Raw genomic sequence first — 10,190 nt, forward strand, 5'->3', positions numbered from 1 at the left:
TTTATTTATTTATTTATTTTAAATTTATATACCGCCCTTCTCCCTGAGGACTCAGGGCCGTGTACAGCCAGAATTAAAAAAAACATGGAATACAAATATTAAAAACAATTAAAATATATATAAATTTGGCCCAAAATTAAAAATACAAACCAATTAAAACATTTAAAATTTCTTCTTAAGCCAGCCTGGCTTGCTGGAAAAAGTGGGTTTTAAGGGCACGGCGGAAGGCGCTAAGGTCTTGGATTCTCCTTATCTCTGGGGGCAACTGATTCCAGAGGGTAGGTGCCCCCACAGAGATCTATATCTTAGATAAAGGAGGGAATCTCAAATCAAATAACACTTTGAGAGAGCAAGGAATAATTTTAGATTGGTGGACCTATTTACAAATAAAATCCAGATATCAGAAAGACAAAGAACAATACGGCTTAGAATTTGGACCTAATAGGTTGGATAAAGTCCTGATGGGAACAGGCAAAAAGATTTTGGCTAAACTATATAATTATTTATTAGATGATGATAAGTCCGAGGATACAACAAAGAATCAAATAAATGCATGGGAGAAAAATATTGGACGAGATATAAATTTTAGTGAATGGGAGGAGGCATGGAATAGGAACCTTAAACTGACCAGAGCGGCGACATACAAGAAAAACCATTACAAGATGCTCCATAGATGGTATTTAGCCCCGGCTAGGCTAGCAAAGATATACCCCAATATACACCCTAATTCTTGGAAATGTGGCCATGGTCAAGGCACCTTCTTTCACATGTGGTGGACATGCCCGGAAGCGAAAGGATATTGGAGTAAGATCAGGAGATGGTTATACGAAATAACTGGGGAAGATACTGAATTAACACCAGAAATATTTCTCCTGGGAATAGTTAAGAAGCCATACGGAAAGTCAAAGATCCACTTAATGATTCATATAATTACAGCCTCCAGACTGGCGTATGCACAGTATTGGAAAGAGAAAACCCAACCACCAGAAGAGCTTATAATTAGGAAAATACTGGAGTGCGCAGAGATGACTAAATTAATTTATGAATTAAACGATGATGAGAAGTCAGATTATTATATTGAGTGGGAAAGGTGGTATAAATGGATGCATGATAAAATGAAAGAAAGACCAAAAGGTGTGTTAAATAATGGTAAAAAGTAATTTGAAATATCACCAGAAATATTTTTCTGTATAGTTAAAACACTGCACATCTGATGTTAATTGAAAATGTCAATATATTTATGTTTTTTTAAAAAACTCAATAAAGTTTTTTCCAAAAAAAAAAAAAACAAACTTTCCTGCTATTGTTGCCCATCATCCCTCTCAAAAGAGAAGTATATAAGAGGATATTTGTTGGGGGTCCTGTGCAGTCCCTCCCCAACCCTGCTGTTCTTGGGCATTTTTACAAGAGAAGTTGATTCTTCTTTGAGTCAAGTTTATTCTTGCTGCTCTCAGCATAGATCTTGTTAAATTATGTTTCTTGTAGGGGGTCGTCCCCCCCCCCGCGAGATTACCCCTATAAAATCAATTGCAAGTTGATTTTCAAATTTAAATTCCAAGATTTTCTGCATTGCACTTTCTGGACTTTTGATTTCTTCTGTGCATTTGCTATACGAGACGAAGCATTCCTTCTGATTCATGGCATTCTCCCTGTCTTTATGGAGAAGATGGATATTGCAGCATTGAAAAGATAAATGGGGCCTTTCACTCAATGGGGGGAGGCCCTGACTACACTCAACAGGTAAGTGGATGACCTGCATGCGTAGACTTGTAGGGACAAATATAATGAAACATGAGACTTGTTATTACAAAATATAGTGTTAAAAGAAAACAACAGACTTTTCTTAGGGGCCTGTCCCCCCCTACAAACACTCTGCTGCACCCCGCACTCCCCCCCCCGCAACGCATCAGGTCTTCCAGGCACTTCAGATTGTAAAAAAACAACAACACATTTCTTCTGATTCTCGCCCCCCCCCACAACAATCCTGTGAGGTAGGCAGAGGTGAGAAGTACCCTTCCTGGGCTGAGGGTGAGAGGCGAGGCTCCCGGAGAATGAATGGTCGCAGGGCTGCCTTGGCGGAGTCTGCTGTCCAGGACCGAAGAAGGAGCCGATGGCCGGAGACGAGAGAGGGAGGCAAGGACTGTCATTTGGCATCCGGTGGCTGATGACCGCCCCAACGAGGGTTAAGAGATGCGGGGCAGAGTCTCATTATATTGTGCAAGGATGCTATGGGACGATAATAGTTTCTTTACTGCAGAGAAGGCAGTGGCTTCCTTCCGTCCCCAGGTCCAATTCGCCTTCCTTGTCTAGCAGTCGGTGCGGCGGCTCAGCTACTGTCGCCTTCTGTGGCAGAAAAATACGATAAAAGTTTAATGGGCCTAGAAATGCCTGGAGTTCTGTCTGATTCTTTGGGGTGGGAGCTTCCTGTATGGTCTTGACGTTTGGCTTTTGGTAGGGTCTATCCGGGGGTGGGTTTCAATTTTTTTTACTACCGGTTCTGTGGGCATGGCATGGCATGGCATGGCAGGCGTGGCAGGGGAAGGATACTGTAAAATCTCCATTCCCACCCCACTCCAGGGGAAGGTTACTGCAAAATCCCCATTTCCTCCCCACTCCAGGGGAAGGTTACTGCAAAATCCCATTTCTTCCCAATCTGCTGGGATTTGGGAGGCAGAGAATAGATGGGGGTGGGGCCAGTCAGAATTTTTACTACCGGTTCTCTGAACTACTCAAAATTCCCACTACCGGTTCTGTAGAACTAGTCTAAACCTGCTGAAACCACTTCTAGGTGTATCCCTGAGCCGTCAATTAAATATCCCAGAAATTCAACTTGTGGCATGGCTATCTGGCATTTTTCCTTTTTTAACCTAAAGTCCGGGCTTCTCGAAACCGACTCAGGACTCTCTAGTGGGTGGATGAGATCTTCTTTAACACGAGAACATCATCAAAGTAAGGCACCAACCCAGGAATGCCCTGTAGGAGACGTTCCATTATAGCAGAGGTCTTCAAACTTGGCCACTTTAAGACTTGTGGACTTCAACTCCCAGAATTCTGCAAATGCTGGCTGGAGAATTCTGGGAGTTGAAGTCCACAAGTCTTAAAACAGCCAAGTTTGAGGACCCCTGCATTATACTTTGAAAGAGCCCTGGTGCCACGCTTACACCAAATTGCAGCTGGCGGCATTTAAATGCCCCTCTGTGTGTTACAATAGTGGCATCGTCCACCGGCAGTTGCTGATATGCTTGAGCTAAATCGAGTTTTGCAAAAGTTTTGCCCTTTCCTAAGAAGTGCAATAAATGCTGAACGACTGGCACAGGGTAGGCACTCTGTTGTAATGCCTTATTGAGGTCTCCCATTTAGGGTGATCAACCGGCTCCAGAACCCCCCCCCGGGGAATGATGTGGCCTAAAGGCGGAGCTCTTGCCTCACAATCAGGAGATCGTGAGTTTGATCCTAGGTAGAGGCAGATGTAGGATCTTCTGCTTGGACAGGGGGTTGGACTAGATGACCTGCAAGGTCCCTTCCTATTAAAATTGACTGTCTATCTGGGGCCGGAGAGCAAAAGGGACCCTCCCCAACGTTTCATTCAGGTGGGGGCGACTTTGGGGTCTAGGGTGAAAGAGATGGGTTTCCCCATGTACTTGCCCAAACTCCCGTTGAAGACGTCCGCGAATTCCTTGGTCAGCTCCTTGATGCCGTTGTCTTGGAAGGACAGTCCTAAACCCAGAGCGTCGAACCATTCCAGTCCAAGCAGGCTTGGCCGGTCGTCTTTCACCACGGTCAGCTGCAAAGGTCCGACAAAATCGTTGAATTTGACTTGGAAGGATCCCCTCCCTATGACGGGGATGCGGTATCCTTGATAGGTCTTTAAAAGTACCTTCTGAGGCGTCAATTGTTTCTTTGCCAGTTCCGGAACCGCCGCCTTTATGGTTTTCCAGGACACAATGGTCATGCACGAACTCGTGACCACCTCCATGTCGCACGGAGACCCTTCGATGAGAACGGTGACGTGGATTTTCTTTAAGGGATGCTCGCAGGGATATTCGCTGATGTACCCTATGGTCGTTTGGGGTGTTTCTCTTCTCTTGGGCTTTGGAAACTGCGCTTTTCGGAAGCCGGTTTGTGTTGCAGGCTGCCGCTGGCGGTGCAGGGCAGGTTGGCTGGCACGGCAAGCCCTCGCTATGTGCCCCTTCCGCTCGCATCTTTGGCAAATGGCATCTTGGAATCTGCAGCCCGCTTTGGGGTGATCGCCCCCGCATCTGGCACAAAAAGGCAGCCTTTCTCCCGTCTCCGGATTTCCCGTCTTTCTTTCGAAACGTAGGCGCTGGATTTCATCGCCCTCATCTGTTGAGTCTTCGTTTGCTCTGGCTTCTTCGAGCACCATTTTCAACGTGAGATTAGGCTTTGGCAGCAATCTTCTCTGCAGTCTGCGGTCCCTCAATCCCAAAACAAGCCTCTCTAGCATCGCTTCCTCTGGATTTCTGTACTCGCAATGAGCTGCGGCTTTTCGTAGTGCGGCGACGTATTGATCGACCGTCTCCCCTTCCTCTTGACTCCTGCGCCAAAATTCAAATCTGCTCACCATCCTTGACGGTACGGGTGCATAATGGGCTCGTAGCGTTTCCTGGAGCGTTGCCCACGGTACCTTCTGCACCTCGGCTGGTTCCGAGAGCGCTTGAGCCATCTCGAAGACTTCGGGTCCGCAGTGGCATAGGAAAAACGCCCTCTTCCTATTGTCCGGCAGAGCCGATAGATCATTTGTGTTGCAATATTTTCAGGATCAGACTCAATAAGATCAACAAGAGTTAAAGATTTAACTGTATATTCTTTTATTTACATTAGGCATTCTATATTCACTGAATATTCACAGATAGAAGCAAGGGAAATGGTGTAGGTAGCTCCTTATATATACAATGGGTGGAGCTATATGTGGGAGTGGTGAATTATGAATACATTAAGAAGTGAAGAATAAATTAACCCCTGATACCCTGTCTGTACACTATTTACACATTGGAGAATAAGGCATTTATATCTGACAAATCCCCCTCTAAATGCCGATTCGTTATACAACACCAGTTACATTCAGATTCAGGACAATACAAAACATACAACTTAGAGGTTAAGTATCTATGTTGTTTAGAAGGTAAAGGCTTCGTTAATATATCAGCTAATTGTTCTGAAGTGTCACAATGCACTGCTTTAATAAATCCATCCTGAGATAATTGTCTCACATGTTTAAATTTTATATCTATATGTCTGGACCTTTGTCCAATGGCATCAGATCTAGATATTTCAATGGCTGCTTTATTGTCTTCATGCATAACAAAAGGCAGAGCAGGTTTTTTCCAAACATCTGAAATTAAATCATTAAACCATACAAGATTATTTGCGGCCTTGGATAAACAAACATATTCCGCTTCTGTTGTTGAAGTAGCCACTAGTTCTTGTTTACCAGTGTACCAGTAGACTGGACAGTCATTTAAGAGAAATACATAACCAGATGTGCTTTTTCTGCATGAGGTGTCTCCAGCCCAATCTGCATCTGCATAACACGTAAGCTTTGGTTCTTTAATATCATTAGGTTCTAACATTAAACAAAAGTCTAGTGTACCTTTTAAATATCTTAAAATTCTTTTAACAGCTTCCCAGTGGTACATTGTTGGTTTGCTGACATGCCTAGATAATAAATTGAGTGGTAAAGTGATGTCCGGTCTAGTCCAATTAGATATGTAAAGGAGTGAACCTATGATTGATCTATAGAATGTATTATCCTTGAACTCGGGAGAAGATTCATCAGAATTCCTTAGAAAGTCAGTTTGCATAGGGGTATCACAAGGTTTGGCATTGTTTAAGTTGCATTTATTTAAAAGATCTATGATCTTATCTCTCTGGGTAAGTTTGAATCCCCCTTTTGTCTTATTAATTTGGACACCAAGGTATTTGTTTACCTTGCCTAAAGATTTCAATGAGAAATGTTCATTTAGTTTAGTTACAAAAGTTTCTCTTCTTTCCTTATGTTTTCCTATGTATAAAATGTCATCCACATAAATCAATACAAATTCAACGTAATCATCACCCCTTTTGACAAAGAAACAATTATCAGCAGTGGTAGCGTTGAAGTCCATGGTCTTAAGTACTTTTACTAAACAATCATACCATCGTTTACCAGATTGTTTTAGCCCGTATAAACTCTTGTTTAACAACCAAGTCTCATTTTTGTTTGTGTATGGACTATGAGGTGCTCTCACGTATATTTCTTTATCTAATTTTGCGTGTAGGTATGCAGTCTGTATGTCATATTGGAATACATCTAGATTGAGTGCTGAAGCTACCACTAGAGCTGTTTTGACACTCTCTGTTCTTACAGTGGGGGAATACGTGTCAGTATAGTCCTCTGGATATTTCTGTGCATAACCCTGTGCAACCAATCTAGCTTTGTATAGAGTATTTCCTCCCTCTAAATTCTTAATTTTGTATATCCATCTGGTACCAATAATTGTCTTATCTTTAGGTGCAGATGCAGGTGTAAATACATTTAGTCCTTGTAAACTTTCCATCTCTTTCTTCATTGCTAATTCCCATTTTTCTTTTTCTTCGTGAGGAAGTTTTAACACTTCCTCGTATGTATTGGGTGTTGTTGGTTCACCATTCATGTGCATTACATAATCCTTGTATTTATTTGGCATTTGATTTCTGGTGTTTCTAATGATTTTCTCTGGTTTACTATCGTTATCATGCAAATATCTTGCTTCCTTTTTTGTTAGTGTATCTGTCTTTATTTTGAGTTGGCTATTTGTCCAAGTTTTGGTTTTGTTTTTATATTTGTTGGTATTTTGTTTTTCTATAGTCCCTTTCTCATAAGATTTTGTATCTTCATGTTTATTTGGGAATATCTCATTAAGATGTAATTTAGACCAGTTAGCTTGTTCATGGAACACAGCTGTTCTGGAGACTATAAATTTGTTGTTACTATCAATGAATCTGTATCCTTTAGTGCCAGTCTCATATCCCATAAATCTGAGTCTCCTGGACACATTTTCTCCCTTTCTTCTTAATTGTTTAGGTATGTGTACGTCTGCTGTGACTCCAAATATATGCATGTGCGCTAATTTTGGTTTTCTATTATACATCACTTCATATGGTGTCTTATTTATAATGCTGGACCATGTTCTATTTTGTGTGTAATTTGAATAATGTAAGGCTTCTGACCAGAACTGTTTGCTTAAGCCAGCATCTTCCAATGTGCATCTAATCATGGTTTGTAATGTGGAATTTTTTCTCTCTGCAATCCCGTTTTGGAACGGAGAAAATGGACTAGATGTGTAATGTAACATTCCTTTGTCTTTTAACCATTGTGAGAATTCTTTAGACATGAATTCACATCCTCTGTCTGTCATAATTTGTTTTATTTTGATGTTGTGTTGTGTTTCTATGCGTTTGTAAAATTCTTTAAATTTTTGAAATGTTTCATCTTTGTGTTTTAGTGTGTAAACAAATCCATAGCGGCTATAATCGTCCACTATTGTCAGGAAGTAACGTTTCCTATAAGTGATTGATGGAGTTAATGGACCAACTAAGTCCATGTGTACTAAATCAAAAATTTTGTTAGTTGATCTGGTAGATTTTCTTGGCCTGGGACTAGTTTTTAGTTTTGTAGATTTACATACTGAACATTCCAGATAATTTTCACAATTCTTTATTTTAACACCTTCTGCGTGTTCAGTCATTTTTTGCACTACAGGAAAACTGGCATGTCCTAACTTTCTATGCAATATGTGAGCACACTCATCATGAATTGGTTTACCTATCTTTGGTTTCTTATCGTTGTGTGCATCTGTGTGATCATGAGATATTTTACATTCATCATTGTCACTGTTGCTAACATTCTCATCATCTATTTCAATACAATCTTCCATATTTGAATCAATGTTATGTAACCATTTTTCTTTTGTTATTAGGTAAGGTAGTCCTCCTTTAGTCACCACAGTGCCTACATTTATTTTATTCTTTTCCAAAGTTGCCTTTCCTTTTGAAAAAACAATGTTAATGTCAGAATCTCTGCTTAGTTTTATGGCACTTAATATGTTATGAGGTATTTCAGGTATTAGTAATACCCCCTCTATTTTTCCTAAACCAGGCAAGGTTACATTTCCTCTACCTAATACTTGAACCTTTTCTTGGTTAGCAACCTTAATTACAAATTTATCTTCTGCAAATGAAGACAATATACTTTTGTTATTAGTGGTGTGATTAGTTGCTCCAGAATCAATAAGCCAATTATTGTTCTCACTTTGTTGTGTGTTAGTGTTGTCTTGTTTATTTAATCCATTCAGTGAACCAGACTTTCTATCCTTTGAATTGTCTCTGCCCCCTCTATTCTCTCTGTGATTTGGTGGGCTCCTATATCTATGCCTTTCTATGGAAGGCTGTCTATAATCGTGTTTGTTTCTGTATTCTGATCTATATCTTTCTTTTAAGACTTTTGGGCAATCTCTTCTATTGTGTTCCCTGGATCCACAATTATGACATTTAAATGTTCCACTATATTTTTCTTGAAAAGCTACTTTCCTATATGGTTTATGTTCTGTGTGATAGTTAGAACGATTCCTTCTAGAATTATCTTCTGTTATCAATTTGTTAGATAGACTTTCTATGGATAAATACCCTAGATTGATTGTGTCTAAATGTGACATGAAATTGTCCCATGATGGGTCAAGTGAGTTGATAATGACACTTTTCATTGTTTGGTCTGAAATCACTTCCCCCCTTAAATGCAGTTCAGCTCTTATTTTGTTCAAAGATATTAAATGTTCACTTATGGAAACCCCTGGTTTTATCCTAGATGAAAAGAAGTCTTTAGATATCCTTGTGGTGGTGGCTACACTGTCACTGTGAAACAAATTAAACATGCATTGAATAATTTCTGAAACAGTCAAATTTGGCTTAATGCTGTGATACATTGCAGGAGACACACTAGATATTATTAAGAAAAAAGCTCTATGGTGTAAGCAATCTATTTTTAGTGTCCAAGGTCTTTTTGGGGGACTAGTGATAAAAAACAGTAAGTTTTCCTTCATAAAGACAACCTGGAGCTGTTGATACCATTCTTGTAAATTAATGCCATCAACCCTTAGTTTTGGGAAGTCACTGGGTAAATTTCCGACATTATTGGGTCCATTACTTACAACCTGAGGTAGTCCGTGGTCTCGTAAATGCAGAAAATTGCAAAACGGCATGGGGATGCTCGCTACGAGTCTGCATGATCTTCTCTCCTGTTCATGTCTTCCCGGATCGTCAGCGTAGTTTCGCGCATGCGCGTTGTCCATTTCTTCTTCGGCGTCGTCGTGGAAGGTTCTCCTCATCGCGGCCCGCTCGTTCTGCTCCTCTTCAGATGAGTCGGTCTCTGGTTCGACTTTGGGCGTTCTGGCGACGGTGGCTGTTCTTCTTCTTCTATTGAAAGCATTGGTGTTTGCTTCGGTCTGCGGCGTAGGGCGGTATCGGCAGGGCTCTCTGGGTTCCGGCGTCAGCGCTCTAGTAGTCAGGATGGGAGCGGGCAGGTCTTGAGGCATTGGCTTGCTCGTTCGCTTTTTTAGTGTCTTTTTAGTAATTTTCAGTTTTGGCCCAAATGCAGCAAAGAGCGTTTTCATCGCTGATTTTATTTGGTGTTTAGTTGGATCTTCCTCGCTTTCTGGTTCTGATTCTTCTGAGGTGTTTGAATCTTCCTTTTCGTTTTCGTTGTCCGGTAATATTTTTCGCGCCAGAAATTTTGAATCGAGATTGCTGATTGGCTCTTCTTCGTTCATCTTGGAGGCCGGTTGAAACCAAGATGGCTGCCATTCAAATTTTTGCGCGGGATCATCGTTTTTCTTCTTTGTAATGATTTTCTCCGCAGTCATATTACTCACTATTTTTGGCTCTCTGGGTTTTTCATTGGTGATGTTTTTCTCTCTCGCTGCTCCGCTGTTCTTTAGCATATCTTGGAGGTTCGCGATGAGGCTTTCATCATTCTTCTGGCTTTTTAATAGTTTTAATATCTCTGACCTGAGTTCGTTATTTTCTATTTCGATTTCCTCCTGGTCATCAATTATTTCTTCGTCTTCAGTGGTGTATTCTTCGGATTCTCTCGAAATTGCATTCGTGGATTCGTTGATTATTTCTTGTTCCGTTTCCATTTCTTTGCTGTAGGCCCT

The 10,190-nt window shown here is 41.0% G+C and overlaps 1 protein-coding gene across 1 annotated transcript; it reads right to left on the bottom strand.

Moving 5' to 3' along the window:
• Positions 1-480: 480 nt before the first annotated feature.
• On the bottom strand, positions 481-4,755 carry LOC117656925 (uncharacterized). The gene is made up of 2 exons (XM_034405088.3): positions 3,646-4,755; positions 481-2,343 (listed from the first exon to the last, which is right to left on the bottom strand). Exons 1-2 carry the CDS (start codon positions 4,682-4,684, stop codon positions 2,327-2,329), a joined length of 1,056 nt encoding a protein of 351 aa, XP_034260979.2. The 5' UTR covers positions 4,685-4,755; the 3' UTR covers positions 481-2,326.
• Positions 4,756-10,190: the final 5,435 nt, after the last annotated feature.

The sequence above is a fragment of the Pantherophis guttatus genome, chromosome 2, assembly GCF_059756535.1.
Source record: "Pantherophis guttatus breed Tessera chromosome 2, ASM5975653v1, whole genome shotgun sequence".
NCBI classification, from domain to species: Eukaryota; Metazoa; Chordata; class Lepidosauria; order Squamata; family Colubridae; genus Pantherophis; species Pantherophis guttatus.